The sequence below is a fragment of the Varroa jacobsoni genome, unplaced genomic scaffold (genome assembly GCF_002532875.2).
Source record: "Varroa jacobsoni isolate VJ856 unplaced genomic scaffold, vjacob_1.0 scaffold_1462, whole genome shotgun sequence".
Lineage (NCBI taxonomy): Eukaryota > Metazoa > Arthropoda > Arachnida > Mesostigmata > Varroidae > Varroa > Varroa jacobsoni.
In genome coordinates, this window is record NW_019214364.1 from 5,364 (window position 1) to 27,281 (window position 21,918).

The following is a 21,918-nucleotide window of genomic DNA, read 5'->3' on the forward strand; positions in this document are numbered from 1 at the left end:
CAAACTGACACTATAACTCACAAGGAATAAAAATTATACTTGCTGTAGGCAAAACTTTTTTAAGCCGCTGCCTTCACCGCGGTAGCCTGCGTCCGATTCTAGTACATTTTGGCCATCGAAGCCACTTTCCTTTCCATATTTATTATCTTCCTTATGGCTATTCTTTTTCCTCACTTTCTCATGTACTTTCCGCTGGCTCTTGATATAGTCATTCACGGCGGCGTCAACCTTAGCTCACTAACGACTAGCGAACATCGCAAAAGTCAAAACCACTTCGTCAGCACAATGTCATAGTCTTAAAGCAATGTACCTATACAGCTGTTTAAAACATAGCATGCTTAACACAGTTTGATCACCTTTATAGTTACGACCACTTTTCAGTGAATAGTTTGCTTATAGCCATGTTATCCTATTTGCTTATCGCAGAGTTATATAAGGAATTGACTAGGAGGGCCCTTTACACATTATAACATTAATAGAATTTTTCATAGAATTGACGTATCACAGCTTGTCTTTCACCGTACGTCCTTCCAAAGCAAGTTTGTCATGCCTCCGCATTCTGTAGCGGAGTAATCATTGTATTGAATGGACAGCGACGACTCAGATCTTTGCTTACAACCCGAAAGGAAGGTACACAAGCAAATAGAGTAGGTCGGATGTGGTGCGAGTTGGTGCCCTTAGGTTGTAATGTGGGTTATGTATGTAGGGACTAAGGATCGGCAATCACAGGGAAGGAAACAAAACGAAATCATTACGATTCTTCTCTGTTCTCTTACTGTTTATAAATACTATTAATTTCAAGCCTTGTTGCACCTCGTTATTGGAGTTGATTAAAGAACTACGAAGGGACATTTTAGAGAGTACAAAAGATCGGCATTTTGTCGTTTAGTATGTAGGTTTCGGACTGGCGGAAGAAGAAGAAGCATTGAAGATACTAAGAACAAACAATACATTGGGATTAGCGACAGACGAGATACTGCAACTTCGGTGTTTTAAAAAGGAATACTCCTAATTATTACCACTTGGGAAGGCGATTTCCTCTCTAAGAACTCAGATACTGAAGAAATTACCACGACATGTACAAGTAAAACACAAATTTTGCATAATTTCAGAGAATTTTAATCTTAGTCAATGAAAAGGTTAAAGAATCATAGCCCTATTCCATACTATCTTCTTTGGTATGAAATACACACTAGTGCTTATTGCAGGAATATGCACTCTGAGAAAATCTTCGACAAATCTTGGACAAATTACGGCCTATGCAAGGGCAAGCGTATCGCCTCAGCGCAATTGCAAAGAATAAATACGTTGCTACAGACAAGGGCAGATATTATTATAATAAATATTCAATAATTTATAGAGCATTTGAAAAAATTGAACCATTTAAAGTTCTTAAAGTATTGGGAATAGCTGGGATTCTCCAACAGCAGCCGGCAATCAGTTTCTTGAACTAGCAGCTAGATACAATAGGATACGTTGGTTTCAAGTTTTTCACGAGACGTGTCAAGGTGCGCAAGTTTTTATTTTCTGCAAGTATAGCGATATTAAACAAAAAAAAAAAATACTTGTAACGAAAATACATGAAACAGATGAACTATTTAGTTCTAAAGGATTCGTCTGAAGGACGACTATTGGTTTACAGTTACTCGCTTCTTCTTAAGACACACAATTGTAGCTATTTTAAAGACACGCACCTCATTTTGGTTAATTAGCTACGTTTCACTTAGGTAGTATGCATATAGCTTTATTGGTGTAAATAAATAGGAAAGATCGGTAGACAACTACGGTTTAGCGGGTGCCACACCCTCAAACAAAAGCTGATTTTCAAACAAAAGCTTGAGATCAGTGCAGAACGCATTTTACTGTTACCTGTCTATGTCGTTCCATGTTTGAGCTGAGTGAACCCAGGACGCAAGAAATCAAGCCCGAGAATATGATAGCAAAACTAAGTAAAGGGTTTCTAGGAAAGCTTCAAAAGCTTTAACTACTTCCGACGAATTAATTTTCAGTACCAAGCAATCTCCTGTTTTTAGAAAAAAAATCCAACAACGATGTATAAGAGTTTTTAAGTAGAGATATTCAGTCTCCAAAATATCTCTGAAGACTAATAACATTTTAGACCGTTGAAGGAAGTGGAACGATGCTATGAGCTTCGATAGTTTCTCAAAAAAACTTATTGTGCAAGGTAATACTAAGTTGAGAATTGGATTTATTTTGGACCCTTAAGCCATACATAGCTTGGACAGAAAGGATTGGTTGCATACACTTCTTAGTATGCCACCAAGATTCAACTTCACAGTACTCTATAGGTAGAAGATAGTGAGGAAGATAGATCCCTTACACATATCGCTCAGATAAACAATTTTAAACGACTTGATGTTTATGGGACATTTTTGTCATGTCGCATAACCAGAATAACAAACTTGGTTGAACGAGGGAGCAACAGAGAAATTACTGTATATCGCTATGTATTGCGCCCTTACGAAGAATTAAGGTAACGCAGTTTATGCTTTAGGATAGAAAAGGCTTATCCTGTTCTGAGCCAATGCATTACCAGGAGTGGAAACCGTACACTTTCTGCACCAACCAGATTTTGTATAAGAAATCTGCATACACAGCCGTCGCGTACTAAAAAGCTCAACCTGAGTAATGACCTCCCCGGTTAAGACGATAATTTCAAGTAATGGTAAGCAGAATGTATGTGCCACTTTTGTTGATATATATAGACACTAAACTTTTTTTATACCTGTTCTTTTATGTTTAGAGTTTTACGTCTGGTACCGCCGTTAAGCATTTCATCAAATGGCTTGCTCCCAGCACGAATGAGGCCTGTCTATGCCCGGGTTTGAACCTAGACCACAACGTGTTGCCAAAATTAGCATGCAAATACATTACCCATTAAGCTATCACGGAGAAACACCTATTGCTAAAGTGCTGAAAGTATTGGTAGATAAGGGTAGAGTTAGTGTTAAGGTTTCAACCTTTCAAGCAGGTGTATAAATTACCTAAAAATTTTAAAACTTACAGACACACTTTTCGTCTTTGACTCATGACTTGACTTTGGGATTTCTGCACGGACCTTTGTTGATCCATATGTCGGCAACGCTTAGCAGATAGAGCTGATGTAAAAAAGCTCAATGCCGGGTTTTCGACGCGGCCCTTCCATCGTCTGAGTTGTTTACTCCAGTACACAGCGTGTCACATTCTGTAGGGCGACATTGATCCAATTCTAATCTATTTCAGGTGCCATACCTAAGGCTATCTCCAGTGCCATCATATGCTGTTGTAGTATCTCACTGTTTATGATGAAAGACAGATTCGATTATATTATCGATGACACAGATGTACTCAGATTTATTGATGTCAAGTGCCCAGTGGTGCTGATCTTCCAAAAATCGGATAATTTTAGAACGCCCTAGTCTGCACGCAAACTGTTTATTAATAATCGTGCACTGGGACATTGTATTTCTCACGACTTTACAGAGTTCCATTGGAGTATGAGTTAGTTTTATGTGCAAGTTCGGCAATCCGTGGAAGAATCTAAAATGAAAACATGATCGACAGTAGGATTACCTAGATGAGGTACGCGCTGTGTGGTTATTAAACAAAGATAATCTTAGAGTTCCTGATTGGTAAATGAGCAACTGGGATAGACAGACACCAGAAGAGGGCCGAAACGAAAACACACAGACTGAAGCAGCAGATTTAAGAAAGCACAACAATTATTCTAGCTATGCTGCTTTCAAAGATGCAAGTATCAAGATGTCTGAAACCAAACTATTAGCAATCTACAGCCTGAATAACTGTTTCTCACACACGTAATAATGTTAGATGCATCGAAGTTCAGTAAAAAAAAGGGTAGCAACGTGCAGCGTAGCACTTCATTTTTGGGGCTCACCGTCACTGAAAGTTGTATCACTTGTGGGACACTAATATTATTTTCCGAAGTGGCTCATTAAATTATGTCAATATTTTTAGTCTCATTGGATTCAGTCTTGTTCAAGACACGGATCTATCTAGCTACGATGCTTGCCTCGCAACTAAATAGATCTATGTCTTGAATATGATAAACTTATGCTACATTACGAAGGGGTCGAGTTGTTTCTCAAGAGCTGAAACTGTTGCCTCCCCAATGAATTCTTCTTTGAGTATCGACGCAGTTACACAAGTGATGTTTGTTATGTCTTTAAAATTGCCTTCAAAGAAGTAAACTTTGTCGTCCACCACGTAGTATGATCAGCTCCCTCAACATCAATACAATGTATTAAGGCCGAAGCGTAGTTCGATATTATATCTATCTGTCTCAAATAGCAAAACTTCAATAACGAGTACAGCATTTTGGTTTCATTTTTTTAATTTACTCTAATAGTTTACATTAAGTTATCCACATACGTTCGCAGTAGTATTATGACTAAGCCATTCTTCATCAATCAACAGCAACTTCAACTTTACCTACACCTGCAATTTTATGAATTAGTACAGAAGTCATAGATTTAAAACTATGAAGGAAGTAATTGGTGTAAGCCGTCCTTGGTTCTTCATCAATATCAGTTTCCTATTGAAAATAAACAAAACCAATTCTTTGTTAAATTTGTAACGTCACGTAAACATGCACTACATATTTAAGTATTCCTGCAGCAATCAACTATGCCGATGTATTACAACGCCTGATACAGAATAAAGATTGATGACTTTCCGTCACAGTCTACAAAATAAATCCAGCATTTAACTGAACCCACCAGTACATATCGGTTATTTTATCGATATCTACATTGCTCTGACGCTCATACAGTTATGTATGATGTATTGTAGTTTTAATAATTGTAAGTGTTAACTTAATTGGCATCCTATGAATGTACTCATTTATCACACAACATTTTTTTTTTTCATTCCAATGCTATAGTTAGCGCAATGTATAGAAAAGCAGCGTCCAACAAACAATCCAGATAGTTTAGTGTTCCAACCACATTTATCGCGCGCGTATTTTGGTATAATATTATATTCGTATTCCGAATATTCGGCTAGCATAGTTTTCATGCTTTACGCTTATTTTTCACTGGTTATTACTGAATCGGACTGCCGAGTCTGCGCATGTAGTTCTACACCAGGTTAACCTAATTTCATATCTGACAGGACCGCGTCGAAATACACACTAATAACCAGTTGGTAAAAAGAGACGGTTCCAAGGACTTACGGCGCTGGGCTACTCTTGCAGTCCGTTAGGTAACTTCTTCTTAGGGACAGTTATGTCAGTCGTCAAGGCTTATTGCTCTGATGTTTTACAGTAGAATTAATTAGCGTTTAGGAAGTTGATATTGCCAACTGGAATATGCTGGCAAGCTAAGCTTCTTACATGTAAAAAAACGTCGTTCTCACCAACGTAACAAGATAAATATCGAAGGTCAAGTCAAATGTTGACATTTTACAATGGAGTTGTATAGGTCGAAAAAAACAGCCGGTTTGGAGGAGGTAACTTAAAATTATCTTCGGTCGAAAACTATGTAAGTACACCGTTATATAGAACTAAATCTTGTATGAGATAGTTAATTGTCGTCATAAACCTGCACAATCAAACGGTGCATGTGTAGCTATAGAAAACTAAGAGACGTAAGTCGAGTTTATTTCTAAGCATCATTTGGTGGATGAGTGAACTCAACAGAACGGACTGTGTCGTCTGATAGACGAGTGACGACCTTCGCGTAATTATAATATTATGCCGTGAAGCTGTCGTTTGAAAATCTTGAGCGCGTCACCAATTTTGTCACCTGTATGTCAAAAAGCCAGCTAATTGTAGTTGAAGCTATGGCAGCTTGACAAACTAGCCATGGTTAATAGCCTCGAAGTTAGAATACGTCTTTCGTGCTAACGGTGTAAACTAAATGAAATGTTAAAACATTTATCTGTACAAGGTATACTGCTAACGTACGTCTATATCCAGGGTGCGGAAATGGGTATCCATACATATTCACACGCTGTTAGCTTTTGCAAGCAGTCACATATTTCGTTTGCTATCATTATGCAAAAGTAATATAATGATAATAATTATAAAGTTATTGTTCAGTAAGTGACAATAGAGGCAAGGCTTTAAAGAAAATGACCACCCATCATCACAGATTCAAACGCTGAAAAAGTAGTGTCGTTTCGAAATGCCCACGAAGTTGTGGAGTAGTTTCTGCATCGCCAGTTCAGAAATGGGTACGTGAATAAGGCCTGTTACTGAACTTACTGGCAATAACGGATATTTTCAGATCTTTTGCTCTTTTAAGTTCAATATGGAGTTACCCTCTATAATCTATTTAAATTTCTATATATTTCGTTCCCTGGCACGCATCCATATAATATTCTAGGTCGCCACAACAAACCACACACGACAAACCGTAATAACAATGCGGACTACATTACGTATATATTTATGGCGCTGAAATTATATGTAAAAAAATCAAATGAATCTCATTCGTAAAATCGACATCACATATGGTGGGAACCGCCTTGCCTATAAATGGTTGGGAGAGCAAGGTTTCCTTCTCAAAGAAAACATGGTCATCAACGATTCCACAGAATAGGAATCAAGAGCGACATCGGTGTCTAAAGCACTTGGTTATGTTGTTATTTTCAGGACTTGCGAAAACATTTCTTTCTCGTCATTACCATCATCATAATATATCAACGCTGCCGCTAATAAGGGAGCATGAAAATGCATGTTCAATTACTGGGTATTACAGTTACTGAACGTGCCTTACAAGCATCGAAGGGTCGGACCTTTCTTCTATACTGCTCATCATTCTTCCTTAAACAACTTCCTGACTTCGTTTCTAGCCTTCTAAACTGAACGTCTTTACCTCAACAGCTCGACATGATATGAATTTGTTTGTGCTATTGCTTTCCCGCTCAGTATATCTAATTATGACTCCTTTGTGTTACGCTTACTAATTATCAAATCTCTACGATACGCTAGAGCTTTGATGATAGAGCATTTGTTTATTAAATGTGGAATAGTGCTGAATACGCAGAACATACGTTCTTCTGCATATTTCTTTTATTATATCAGTTTAAGAGATCACTCGAAGGCTACAGCTTCGACGGTTAAGATGCCGAACTCCTTCCCTTGAGAAAGTGGCTCGTTGTCGAATGTAGCTGACTTATCCGTTCTGCCAGTGTTCATATCTGGTAGTATGTGCAAAGCTCCACAGCCTATATCAAGACCATCCATTGCGCATTGGAACAACTGCTGACCGGCAGACAAGTTCATCTGGAACAAGAGATAACAAAAAACCATAGGTCAAGTAAAAAAAACAACACCATAGTAACACATTTGTTCGGTGTTGTAATTTTTCACATAAATTTATTTGAAGTACCTTTTTGCCTATATATTGATGCAAGTCAATTGTCTTATAGACAACCTAAATAATATCTGATTTTACATAACAGGTTTCACGTACATTGCAAGAGGCGCCGTACCCAATCCACTTGAAGACCTTGATGGTATCTCCTTTTTCGAAGGTAAACACAAATGTTTCACCGGTGCCAAAAAATTTTCGCTCATGTTTGCGCTCGCCCCAAGCACTGGAACAAAATGCTCCGAAGATCTCCGCTTCTGTCGTTTTAATCAGGATAATAAGTGGCTCGACTTCGTCCACCATGTGAAGAAAATTTCTATGAAAAGTACAAAGGGCAACAATATTATTTGTAAACAGACTGACAGGTCTCTCGACTGGGTAAGCTATGAGCGTTTTGTATAATTTGCGTTTGCAATAAAGCATAAAGAAACAGTAACCAGCGTAGGTTAACGATCGATCTATAATTTGATCATTAAAAAATTGCTTAATAATATAAGTATTGGTCTTCCCTATGAAGAAATTTGGATTCGTTGCGCTATCCGTTTAAATAGAAAAAGAGCGTAATTAAAAACATTTAAATTATTCAGCCTATCCGTCGGAACACTTTCTTTTTGAAACATTGTGAGGTTTTTCTACAATTTACCCATAGTTATGAAATAGAAAGGCCGGAAAAACTTTCACTGTCTACTTTTTTAATTATTATAAGCTACGCATTACCAGAAACACATGCATGTAGGAGCATTAGGAATAGGATATGGTCGAAGCGTTTCCTAACGAACAAAAAGAAACAATGTCTAAGGGTCACTAAAAATACGGCGATATGCGGGAGGCTGGTGGCGGTCAAAATAAAATGTAGTTTACTTTACGAGATATCCGTATATTTTTGTGGGCACTATGCAACAGGATCGGAGCGTGTATAATTGCGAAATAGTAAGGATGCAATTTTCACCGAGAAAACTTGATGTGAAATCGGACCTTGATAATCAAAGGATGATCTAAATGACATTATGCTAAATTTTTTACACAATATCTATAATCTAAAGAAACGTTTTCCTTCAAACCACAATAACTGAACGACCGTCCCGCCAAGACTTAGGTTGCTCGGTAAATCGATACAGTGTCAGGCTGTTTTAAAAAGAATACGTCTCATCTTCATCATAATGTTAGGCAGTATACAATAAAGAGGGAGTTGGTTTTCATATGTCACCACTCGAAGTTTAATACTGAACCAGTACTGCAGATTGCATTACCAATGCTTACAACTAAAAAGAGAATTGTCCAAATATGAGTTGAACCAACCTCAACACGGCAAGGAATCGTAATGGGAAATTATTTTCGTAAAAACACCATGCTAGATGGTGCCAAATACCTTCGCGGCATCAATCGAGGTTACCAGGGAGGCATTGCCTCTATTGCAGGAACTGGTTGCATACACGAAGCTAAATTTAAATCCGGATTTTTTTCGACTGGTCCCCGACGGTTTCGCGAATGCGTTCACCTGAAACCAGTACTCTTGGAGCAAAGTCCATTCCAAGTAGGGTGTAAACAAACTTGCGGCCTTTGCAGAAAGCCGTGCGTAGTCGTCAGAATTTCGGCGAAGAGCAGCTATTCTCTGCCCAATTTCTTTATGCCGGACAAATTCCACTTCCTTTTTGCCCAAAAGTAAAGGTGTACATAATTGCCAGTTTCCATGCGGGTTTCGAAAAATACCAGGAAGGCTTTTTCAAGGCAAACCGGACAACAGAGTTTGTATTTGAAAGATTGAGAATTCATCTAAATGGTTTAAAAATCTATGTGTGATTATCTGAATGAATTATATGAAAAAAATATGTGATTATCGAGAGTTATTGTTACAACTTAGCGGTTGTCTTCACGAATTAGACCGTCCAGATAAGTTTAGTGGTCAGTCTTTTAAAGGTTCTCTGTGTCTTTTACGCCTTTCAAGCTTTTCAGCCTCACCAAGCTTTTATGTTACTGGGACCTCTGGTCTGCTCCCATCCCGAAATTTCATTTCGCAATATTTTTTGTACGCAGTGTATTCAGGGGACACTTTTTGACGAAGCTGGGATTACTAACATTGCTTGATGCACGTTACTGTTAAACAGTTATTTGGGGATTAAAGAAACAATAGTTTAAAATTTACTAGTGAATGACTTAGATTTTGAATTAAAGATGTCATAGAGGCGAACGGTAGATTAAATAAACATGATTGTCAGAAATGGCGCTCGTGGCATAATTAAAAACGGTAGTTGAAATAACTGTTTCTATTCAGATATAACCAACAGATACAATTATTAAAGAATCTGGATTTAATCCCATCAGAGTAAGTTACAGTTATATGATTCCAATTATCTTTTAGACAATGGCATTTTAGCCTATTACCATTAATGTAACAGCAAAATTAAATAAAGTACATGCCCCGACCTAACCTAACAACATAGTACTTTGACACATTGTACACCCTATGGCGCACGCATCACGGTGGGTTGATTTGGGCTAAAAACAGTACCCAAACAGTATTTTCACTTCTTTTCGTTTCGTTTCATACAGCAAAGTGAGTATTTGAGCTTATTTTAAACCTATATTACCTTATTTTTGCTAAACAGTAGCGTGTTGCGAAAAGTAGGAATGTTTTATTGTGCCTTAATAACTGGACATTCTGTAGTAAAAGTTATTGATTGTGGGTACTGCTACTTGTGTTGTAGTCCCAAGAAATTTCAACTAAAATTAGTACACGTTAATTTTAAAATTGTCTTAGACAAATTCAAAGTGGACGTAAACAATTTCAGAAACTTTAGGTCAGTTATGAATTATTGATGACATTTGTGCGATTGTTGTGGCAATATTGTACGTAGTTTGGAACGTTGACTCTATCTGACGCTACGATTCACATACCTTGTAAAGTTCTATGAATGGAGAAAATTAAAGGAGCAGACAAAGTGATCGAAACTCTACACATACTATTTTGTCATTTTTAATAATTTTGTATGTGTATTTTCCTCAAATTATTATTTATCTACTTTCATTTTACTCTTAGGTATTGTAATGCCGCTTCTCCTATAAATTCTTCTGTAGGATACTTAAACTTATAACACAAGCACATCAGTCTGTCATAGATCGTGCCTTATGTTATTATAGAGGGTGGGGCATCTAAACTGGGAATTTTTCTAATGAGTTTTTTCAAATCTGCACCAAAACAGACACGTCAATGACTTTTCTTACAGCAATGCTTATTCGCAATGTAATTCTTGACAAACACGTTTATTCAATATAACTACCATTTGACGCAATTACATCTTCTAATTTAGGTCACTCGGTAGACATTTTCACGAAGTCCTTTCCTTGATCTGTAACTAACTTAATCGTAAGTATGCATCAAGCGTGTTTAAATACGCTACATTGGAAAAATGTCGACGAAAATTAATTTTTGGGCTGGCAGAAAAGCATAATTCCCCAAAAATCTATACGGCCACGAAGTCCAACCAGTACAAAAAAAGCTCAAAAGGATAAAGAATTGGTGGACTCCGAATTGACCGCTAGCTTTTGTATCAAAAAGGTCAGACATCAGAAATTATTTTTGCACCATCTTAATGGACTTTTACGTCCTAAACATTAATAGTAATTTTCTGGCTTGTCTCATGTAAATTACCCTTAAATATTTCAGAACACGAAAGCTGGCAATAACGTAGACCGTCGAACTCAAACGAAAAGGGATGTTGTCAATTTCATTGACGCTTCGCCGAAAGCGAAGAGATTGAACAATAGCTGATCTTTGCTCAAATTGCAAAAACGACACACAGTTTTCCATCACGATTTTAATTTTGGAAAAAACAAGCTTTTTTCCAGTACCAAAAATAGCGGACAAACGCATGCCCACTACTTGCAGTTAAAAAACTAAACAGCCCGCTAAAGTTTGACCCAGTTTAGATGCCCCCTGCATTGTGTGGTAAATTATCCAGCACTTCTTGCATACTAAAATGTTTAGTTACCTGAGCGATGTTCCATGTTCATTGGATGAAAAGATAATATATGGCTTGACCACTGTAAACCTTGAAGGAAGATGCGGCCACAGCCGCTCAAGCTGAGTCTGAGACGCAATCGATGATTTGATTTCTGACACGTAGTACAGCACTGCAACATCTAGAGTACTCAGGTCCATCTAAAATAAAAGCGAGTACATACTGTAGTTTAATAAATCACCTATTACGTATTCCCCATGATTGAAAATTTTAAAATGAATTGTAAATGTAATATTTTTGTTTAACCGGAAGCTTCTTTCGTATTTACTTTTCTAATACAACAATAAATTATTAACAGTAAGGTGACAAATAGCGAAAATTACTTATGAAAAACCTACAAATATATGAAAATCCGAAAGCTAAAGCTGCAAACAAAGAATTTGCAAATCTTAGAAACCAAAAAAAATCTAAGCACTATAACCCTGGAATCGACTTTTTATATATATATATAAGACATGCGTCAATGAGTTTTCAGTGCTACAACTATTCGCTAGTTTTACGTGCGTCTTTATGTTAAATTTTGGTATTTTAGTCACTTTCATAGCAGTATCTATTAAAATGGGCTCAGGCCCCCTTAAAAGGTAGGCCTGCACTTCACGTCCTTTATTTAAAAAGCCTCAACTCACTTCTTTCACATATTTGTGATTTTATTATGCTATTCTAATCTGCAGAATACAATGTGGTGAGGAAGTAAGAAGTACATGAATTATCCATGTATAAAAGTTCGAAGGTGGGCATTTTTGCACGAAAATTGGGTTTGGATCCAGGTAAACCACATATGTTATTCGACCATTTTTTTGCAGCCTAACATTATACCCTTAACGAATAATTATCCTATGTAGAAATGGACTGCCCAAAATATCATTGTTGTAAACACTTCAGTTATTTAATTCAAACATAATTTTTAATATAGCATGACGTACTTCCAAGTAGAATCAAAGACCTACCTGTTTAACGATAATCTCTCTTGAAGAAATTTTTATGGGTAATTTTCCTGATATTTGTTGAATCTCCGCTGCGTCAAACTTTGCCAGATTCGAGAGCAGCTTTGAGGAAAACCCTCGAATCGAAAACGCTTTTTCGACAAACTGGGCTTCACTGACCATAGTAGGCAGGGCATTCCGTACGAACAAAGTGAGTCCATCCAACATGCTCGCTGCGGCCTCAAATCGGCGCCTTACCTTTGGAGTTGCTACATCCATTCCCAACAAATTAGACAATAGAAATAACGGACCATGTTACACTGATCATTAGCGATACCGCTTGCACATCGTTTGGGTAGTCACTGTGCCTCTGTAGTACTGGGCCGGGCTGCTACGCTCGGCAGCGCTTAAACCAGCTTAATAAAATTCGATTTATAAAAAGACGACGAAAACAAAATCATTCGTAACATAGCATATATAAAAAAACTGAATTATCTCAAATATTGTTTTAAACTCCTTCACACGTGGAGAGAGGGGGAGAAGGCGGCCGCTTTAAAGTTACTCAATTTTGCTCACAACAATTACCCGCATACCAAATAATTAACTAGCTCTTTATGCATTCATTTTTCTTTCTTTAATCATGATAATATAGATGTACGGAAAAAATACAGTCTAACGGTTTAAATCGATACAATACGAATTACTATCGAAATAATAATGATAATAAAAAACTTAGCTGACAAATCTGCAAGGATTATAAGATACTGCATCATTCGCGTGTGCCCGGCAGGGTTACAACCTGGCACCTCGGAAATATCTTTACACCATTTAGCGGAAAACTGAGATTTTTAATATTGCCGTGGTATGGACAATACTGCCATCCCATATTATGCCAACAAAATTATTCTATATTCCTAATTTTCATTTTAGGTTCGCCTTTTGTCGGGTATCTGTAGGTTAAATACCTATAGATACCCGATACTCAATGATCATTTATCTGTATTTAAATAAATAGTAGTTATAGTCATGTCTCCTGTCAACCGACATATTGGCAATTTTTTTTTGTTTTGCAGAGACTTTTTGTGTGTTTATATACAGTGTGGCCTTTAATGCCAGAAGTTTTAGGAAATATAAACATTCAAGTTTTTCAAAATCACATCAACTGCCTTAGGCGACATTTAATCCACCTTAGCTTTCGTTTTCTTTTCCTCAAATCCAAACCTTCAATTGAGTTTTGTTACAAAAAGCGCAATTTCAAAAAAGAATCGGTGTTTACTTTTTTGGATTAATGAAATAGTCAATAATAAATAATACTAAATTTAGTTGCACCTATTTTGCGTAACACAAAAGTCTCGTTTGCATAGCCATATAAAATAAATATCCAATAGTCATTTTTAAGTCCTTAAACTCTAGGAAATGTAATACTTTACACATTTAACTTATTGTATTATTATTTCTTCGCTAATTGCGTGCTTCGCTGCTGTGAGCCGGTTCCGCGACAAAGCTTTATTCAGTTCACGGATTTTTCTGTTTAAACACGTAAATCTCAACGGAGGCTACGGAAGATCTGGGCATTACATTCGTTTGTCAAGTATTTTTCATTCCTAGAATCCGAATTGCTTAGAGGGCTCTTGATCCTTCGCGCTGAATTAAAAAAAAATAAGGGAAAGAAGGGCGTAAAGAACAATTACCAAAAACGATTTCGTAAGGAAAACTTACATAGCCATAAGCTTACTGTCTCCACATTTGATTGAACAAATGCTAAAAACCTATGAAAGGTTTACAAGGAAGTTTTGCTTGCATTTCATGATTACATTTACTTTATAACTGTAACTTTAAGATAATAAGAAGCACCATTGAAAAGGGTGCGTAACCATAAGCTCGGACAATATTAAAATGAATCGTTATTTTCAAAGACAGCTCTTTTATCATAACATATTAAGACCTAATTATACTACATGAAATTATTATTTATATTAAAACATATATTAAATTATAAAATATAAACATGGCTACTAAAACTTGTAAACCTAGGACCAACAATAATAAAAGCAACCCGACTACTCCACTGAGGAAAATCGCACGTACAGAGAAATGGTGATCTATTTTCACGATGAACTACTCCGCTGCTTGGAAGATGTTTATAGTATTTTTTACAAAAAGTTAATAACGGCAATTTGCGCTTAGTTACAAGTGGCTTTGTGGGAAAAGTATACTAATCAGTAGTAATTGTCTTTTTATATCGCTTTGAAGCGTACACGTTTTGCAAGAATACTCAAACGACAGTCATTGGTCACAAAGGTACAGAATTTTTTTCACATAGAAGTTGATGCAGTGTTCAGTTTTATACAACCTTGAAGCGGATGAAAGGTATGCTGGAGCTCATTGATTGTTCTAAGGTTCTAACAATGAATCTTCTCACACTGGTAGGAACTTTACTTCAGTAATAATTATGACAGAATACATAACGAGTCTCGAATTTTGGTCTGTTAAAAAGGCTGTCGTGTACAATACTATGTACAAAACGTCCATTTATCGTTATTAAACCGGTGCAAAGACATTTTCTACTTATAGCTAACACCATAATTTTATTATTCAACGAGGAAACTGGACTAAAAATTTCTGCTGCTGCCAGTAAGGTCTTCGTACGAAAGCTTTCCTCCTTAATAGTTACCCATCCTTTTGCAAACAATGCATTCGCCATATACGTCAACTCCGGAGTAGTTAAGAAGTGCAATGTCTGCGCGACGCACCCCCAGTAAATTGACAAACTACAGGTAATTTTTCCTCTTTCTACCAGAGAAATAAAAAAAAGGCATAGAAGACCTCCATAAAGATTTATTTTGGTTATTTTTAAAAACCTTTTTTTTTGGTCTTAAAATGAGAACCTAAGGAGGACAAGAGTTCAATTTTTTTTTAGAAAAGACGACAAGAATTATGCCCATGCAGGTAAAAACTGCAAGATTGATATTACGCCATCAATATGTCGATTAGCCAAGAGTTGACTACTTAGTGTATGGATTCAAATCCTCGAACATGATAGCAACATATATGTAGCACAATCGTTTACAACAATGGAGTGAGATTCACTATGATTTTAATTTACGTATGCCTCGAAGGAGTCACAGAAACATAACAATAGATATTAATTAAACATAATTTTTTGATACGCTATATCGAAACGTTTCTAAAAGAAAAAAGTACTGAAATGCCTATTAAACCTTTACTGCCTACAAAGACATCCTGTTTTTCTAAATTTGTAAAACTTTCGTTGGGTGCCTTACAGCAATACTAAATTTTAAACTTCATAGCTCATAGTAGCGTACTCTTCAACCCCTCGTTACCTTTTATTGTGGCGCAGTTCTACATACCCATCAAAGAAAATAATATCATTTTTTTTTTATATACAACCCGCATGAACCTTCTTGCTGTGTAAATAACTCAGTTTGAGTAAAGTTAAGTTCTAGATATTTAAGTAAATCGGTTATTTTCTAACTAAAAATCGGGTGCTCAGTCAACTAATTTTGTACACATGAAAACAAAATTTACAGGAGAGTGCACGCACGAGCGTTGTTTGAGATGCTTCACCGAGGAAACGCTTGCAAAAGGCTGGGGAAAGCATCGGATTTGATCGAGAGGAAAGAATTTCTCCAAGCTCAACCAACGCATTTCAGCCGCAATCTGTTTTCTAGTAAAACATGTACAGTGTTACTGTGGGAGATAGTAATCGGCTATATGCAGATTATGATTATTTATTGTGAAATTCCTATTGAATAAAATTAATTAAGGATGATGGGAGTGGCTTGCACAATTGTAATGATCGATGTAAATATGCACTGCACATTAAAAACAAGTGCTTAACTCGTCAACGAATTTTCGCTATGGATGGTCTTGAAGGTTACCAGATATATGTTGTGTAGAACTAACCGCACCGTAAACATTTAGAGGGTAAACTGTTTACAGTTCACTTTCCTCTTAGCTATCGTTACGAAGGTTCACTGACAAAAAAACCTAAACATTATTTTTAATGAGCTACTCTGACTTTTTAGGCAAATACACTTTTAAATTTCGTTATTGCTGGTAAATCTAGTTAACAAAATTATCACTTATATGCAAATTGTATAAATATCGCAAAGAAGCAGACAATTATTTTGCCTTTAGGGAATTCACCAATTCGTGACTGATTAACTCAGTTAAAAATTTAATAATAAAAAAATAATGATTAAACTAAAGGTGGAAAAATAGAGCCATCACAACCAGCTTCAAGATAAATACATACGGCTCCGAAATGCGCCAGATCGTGTCTGTAAAAAAGAGTTTCATTTGTCATTTAACGAACCTCGAGCAGACTTTCTTAACGACCTCCTGAGTCGATCCCTGAGGCTTCTGCGTTGCAAGATTCCCCTGTCACCAAAGGCATTAGAATCCATCATCGTTCCATTCGAATCTGCTCCAGTCAATCCATCGATGAGAATCAAACTTAATAAACTGTTAACTCGGAAAAAATGGTGCTCTACCAGTGAGCACATAGTAAACAAAAGAAAGCAAAAGGAAAATAAAAAATATAAACCCGACGAACAGAAAACTGGTTTTTTGAAAATGAATACAAAGTAATAACATTAATTTATTAAAAACTCGCTACATACAAAAAGGTTCAACTTAGTTATTAAATTTAACAAAACAAAACCAAATTAAAAGTTGACTAAGAATGGACAAAAAATTTAAATGACACATGTACTATGCTAATGCGCCATTACAGTTTGTCGATAATTTTTCTGTTCTGCGAGGAATTTAGAGCTTTTCTTTTACTCCCCCAGTATTTAGTACACCAAAGTATTTATAGTGATCAACAGTAATGAATGTGTTTCCCAGGTTATACGTTAGGTACTAAACGAGACAAATAAGTAAAATGGATGACCAACTACCTAGCACATAATACATATCACAAGACGATCTTCCCGATAAAAACAAAATAGTTGTTGACATTAGGAAGTGATGGTTCATCCTAGAATATTGGCTTGCTTATACGAAAAGATTAATATTGGAAGGTGAATACAATGCTTCCTGCTCAGTAGATGTAATACTCAACACGATGAGTACGTTTTTTAAATAATACATGACACCCTGCAAGACAGACGCGGACTTCCCAGAAGCAAGTGAGTGCGAGCAATTGACAAACGTGACAGAAAACGAAGAAGATACAGTCTCCACAAATCCGGCGCCTTCGTAGGACAAATTTTCTGCTAAGATTTCGTGTTTCCATGTGCAACAAAGTTTCTGTCTTAAACAGTAATGTCGAGGAGACAACTCTACTAAGTAGATAGATTATGAGCAGAGAGTATCTCGAGAGTGGCTCAAACTCTACAAACGGGCAATTTTATATCTACTCCAAAAAGTAATACTTGTCTCCTGCACCTTGAAGTAAAACAAACTAGCCTTCACGGATGATAAGTTAAAAGAATAAACTTCGTTATAAGACTAGAAGTTCTATTTCAAACGATTCAATTCAACCTGACTAAGAGCTGAATCAAACATTCTATACAGTTCTTTTATATACTATTATCCAAAAGTAGACATGCGAACTAAAAACTGTCGCACCTGGACAGAGAACGGGAATGATTTATGGGCCCACTGCGTATACTTTTTATGTAAAAAATAAATTGCATCTCCGCTGGACCGCAAATAAAAGCTGATGAAATTACGGAGGTCAACGGTATAAAATACAAGCAGCTTTCATTAAGACAGTGACACTGATATCCAGTTGGGTGGCTCTGTTGCTTACTTTGGGGATGTGTGAGCGTAGACCTCAAATTAGTAGGCTTTTGAGGTCTGAAGATCTCGAATAAAATCGGACAAGGCAAGAATAAGTGTAATTAAATAAAAAAAAAAACAGATTAAGATCTGGCAAAGATCTTATTAAGCAGAGATTTTTATTTTCTTGAAGAACAACTGCGAGCGGTTTTTAGCGTTATATTTGCGACAATTGATGTGAGTTTGGGCTCATCATCACTAGCCTGCATTTAAAGCGCTATACATCATAGTTGAACATGTAGAGATAGCATTGTTTTCTATTATAAGTAAGCTATCATGAACGGTTTTTTTATTAAGACGTCGCTGGGACTATAGGTTGGTAACGCGTTTGTCTGATAAACTTATGGACAGTTAAGGTTGTCCAGCTTGAAAACCTGCATTAGGCACGACTTGCTTCGTACTGGGGTCCAATTACCTGAGGTAATAATTAACGGCAGTACTAAACCTGGAGCTCAAAACATCTATTTAGTTTACCTGCGATGGTAACAGACACGCGTATTAGTTTGCCTCAGAGAGTCCTCTGAGTGCGGATCGGGACAATCAAGGAATACTTTTTCAGGAGAATGACATAACATTCATAACCATTTTTTTTTGAGAAAGTCAAATTACAAGCTTCGAAGTTTCATTCGCTTAGATAGCTACCCATTCGCAAAAGCTGATATTAAATTATTCCATCCCTAAACGTTTCGAGTGTTTTTTTTTTGAAAGAGATTTGCCAACGAAAATAAACTTACGTGTACTAAAAATGCTTATCTTCCAGGATACGATATCTTATTATCGAAATATAAGTATGATCCAAGAGCGTCGACGTGAGATGTCTTTAATCTTCGAAGAAGAAACACCGGTGAAATATATAAAAACGGTTTCAAAGTATTTGTTTTCCATCGGTCCTCATTAACTAGCAGATTGAATGCTTGAAAATTTACGATGGGTAAGCATCGCCATGAGATAAAGCTGCCCTAAGGTTTTGGATGCAACAAGCAAAAACATGCACTGTACCATAAATACACGCGTTTAACGAAAGCATGTAAACACAGTAGTGTACAACCAGGTACCTGTGACATTACACGGAATTATTCTTAAAATATTTCCATGCATAAAGTAGTTTAACAGATTGAATCAACTGTTTTCTCGAACATTTTTATGCCTATCTGAGAATTGGCGTTATTAGTACACGGATACCTTTCGGGGTGTTCAGTGCTGGTGGCGAAGTGCTGCCGTACTGCGAATAGAGTACGAGGATTAGGAGACAACTTCGGTAAAGCGCCCGAGTGCCTTCAAGCAGATAGTTGTCGAATACCCGGATCAAATAGGCGACTGGAAGTCCTCGGAAGAGCCATAGTGGCCATGTCAAGAAAAACACGCTCACCTAAAAAGTTACAAGAAGTCCTAATTTCCAAAAATTGTTTGTTACGGAATACTAGCTTTTATTTGTGAGAAGACATGGATGGTCTGTGAATAAGACACAGCCTGTTGTACTTGTGGTAGTGGCGGGTTTCCTTGGGCTGCTATTACCTATTTGTATAGCCCACAGTAAAACTGCCATTTGGGCATTAGTAGCAAAGCTTTAAGTTTGCATTCTTGGACTCTACCGGTCGTTATTACACACATGCAATAAAGGCCAACAGAGTTAGGTTATTGATTCTGCAATAGGAACGTATTGAGAATTTAACAAGAATATGCATAGGGTGTTGTTTAAGCAACCTAGTTATACTGTAAGAATGTAACAATTGAGACCACTATTGCCATAAGACGACAAGAATGCATGCCCGATAATTAAATTATATGCATTATATCTATTCACTATTATGTCTTTACAGCAAAAAAAAAGTACTTTTTAATATTTCAACACAAATATGCGTGCTGAGGGACAGTAATTATTATGAATAGTAATATCAGAGATTACTTTCAATGTAAAACCAACAAATGAAGGTACAGAATAGCTGCCAAACCGTTCTGCTGCAACAAAGTACACAGCTACATGTTTTTGCGTACCGAGATAACTGGTCTGCTTTGTCACCTGGAACTTGAAACCAGAAGGTCTCCGGCTCTAACCTGATTAGGCACATCCAAATAGATGCAGTCTTGTACTTGCAAATCTGTTAATAAAGTAAATTAATATAAATTTATTTATACATGTCTGCTTATTATCGTATCACGTCATTATATAGTAATAGACAGAGCAACCGCCAACATTTAGCAAGCATGTCGTGTGCGGTGCAATAAATGCCTTGATCGTCACTCACGTACAAATAACAGATGCCTTATTTGTAACCCGTTATAAGATAACTACTGCACCACTGACCGAACTTTCAGGATACCCGATCTATAGAATAACGTGTTATTTCACAGAAATTTTATTCAGAGCAACCACATCTCCCGAAATCTTCACGAAAACGAAACAAAACTTCTTTAAAAGACCTAAGCTCTACGCTTACGAAACTCTATATATGTCAACACTGTACGAAATTTCTATGTAGTTGATCCACTTTTACATTGCTCAATCGTCTATTATTTCTGACGTATATATTCTAGAAATAAACCACGTGCGGAAACGATTATTCGGAAATCGATCTCAAGCATTTACTTTGACTATCGTGCATAATTGAAACATTCTTTCTGAAAGAGTGCCTGTCTAGGTGAACGGCGAAAGTCACTACTTTTATGCCAGGATATGTGTCTATTATACGTCAGGTACATGGCGACTGTGCGTATTGCTATATACTTCTTCACAAAAACTCCTCGGTTGGCCTGGTCTAAAACGCTGTAACGAACATGGTTCTTAAATGGCTGTGTTCAGCCAGATATAACTGCCTTCATATATGGTGTGGGAGCTTTTCCTAGGACGCTTTTTGATATTCGGGTCGCTTGATCAGAATATTCTCAACAGGTGCCTTAACACTATTCACAAATCAAGCAAACTAAATTATACATAAGCGCCATTCTCTAAGCCGCTCTGGTAAATTAATCCTTAAAAACGGCTTAATTCTGGCTAGTGCTGGAAGCTACCGAAATCGAAAGCAAGGGCTTACTGAACCTGCGAGAGCTCATCATGAACTAAACTGACTGCGCTAATTTCGGAGACATGTTTATTGCGCGTGGTTATAGTCTGCGACAGCAGTCGTCAAAGGATGCTGATAACATCATTTGGAGACATTCTTAAAACTAGTTTACTATTTTACATCCGCCCTTTATCACGCCTTTGTCGCCATCAAGCTCCATTACACGTTATCGAACCCTCGACTTAGTTTTTAAGTGCTTCCTCTAAAATTTCGGGCACAACATTTGTTTGACGCAATACGCTTTTTGTCGCTTTTTTGTCTCCATGCTGGACCCATTCCTTCAAGTCCAGGTGGCGCCTTCTTTGAATAGTGCATTCAGTTGTCATAAACCTCACGACAACGATCCTTTTTCAAAGAAAACGTTTCTGAAGTGAAGTTCTTCAAATTATGATGGTATTAGACCCTTATAGTTTTAACAACTCACACACGTTTCGAGCAGATTTACACGTACACCTCCCCTAAAATTGAACAGGCATGACTCTAAGAAGCGTTTCTTGACTTTATATATCAGGGCTTATCAGCACTTTCGGTGTTCAATAAGTAATTTTTCCATATAAGAGACCCTTTGACCGTAATGCCTTCTTTGGTGACGTTTTTGCTTTATTAATTACACATATGTTGGACACATAATGACGACATTTGCTGCGGCAATAATTGTTTTAGAAATTCCCAGGAACTAGCAACTAAAAACGATAATAAGTGTATTTTGTATTTGATTACAGCATATATATAAGTGTCGTCAGGCTAACTATAAAAGCCTGTTATT

At 36.8% G+C, this 21,918-nt stretch overlaps 1 protein-coding gene across 7 annotated transcripts in view; it reads right to left on the reverse strand.

The window, feature by feature from the left end:
- Positions 1-4,336: 4,336 nt before the first annotated feature.
- The window catches only part of sky (GTPase-activating protein skywalker), a 45,176-nt gene continuing 27,594 nt past the window's right edge, over positions 4,337-21,918 (reverse strand). For 3 of the 7 annotated variants that reach the window (XM_022850458.2, XM_086972445.1, XM_086972446.1), the window contains 6 exons: positions 19,273-19,459; positions 16,619-16,792; positions 12,304-12,548; positions 11,327-11,496; positions 7,440-7,653; positions 4,337-7,249 (listed from right to left, as the gene is read on the reverse strand). In XM_022850458.2, coding sequence (XP_022706193.1) covers positions 7,058-7,249; positions 7,440-7,653; positions 11,327-11,496; positions 12,304-12,548; positions 16,619-16,792; positions 19,273-19,459 — 1,182 coding nt within the window. In that variant the 3' untranslated portion in view covers positions 4,337-7,057. Of the gene's footprint in view, positions 7,250-7,439; positions 7,654-8,712; positions 8,836-11,326; positions 11,497-12,303; positions 12,549-16,618; positions 16,793-19,272; positions 19,460-21,918 lie in introns of those variants that run through there. The other 4 variants (XM_022850459.2, XM_022850462.2, XM_022850460.2 and 1 more) reach the window with 4 other exon arrangements.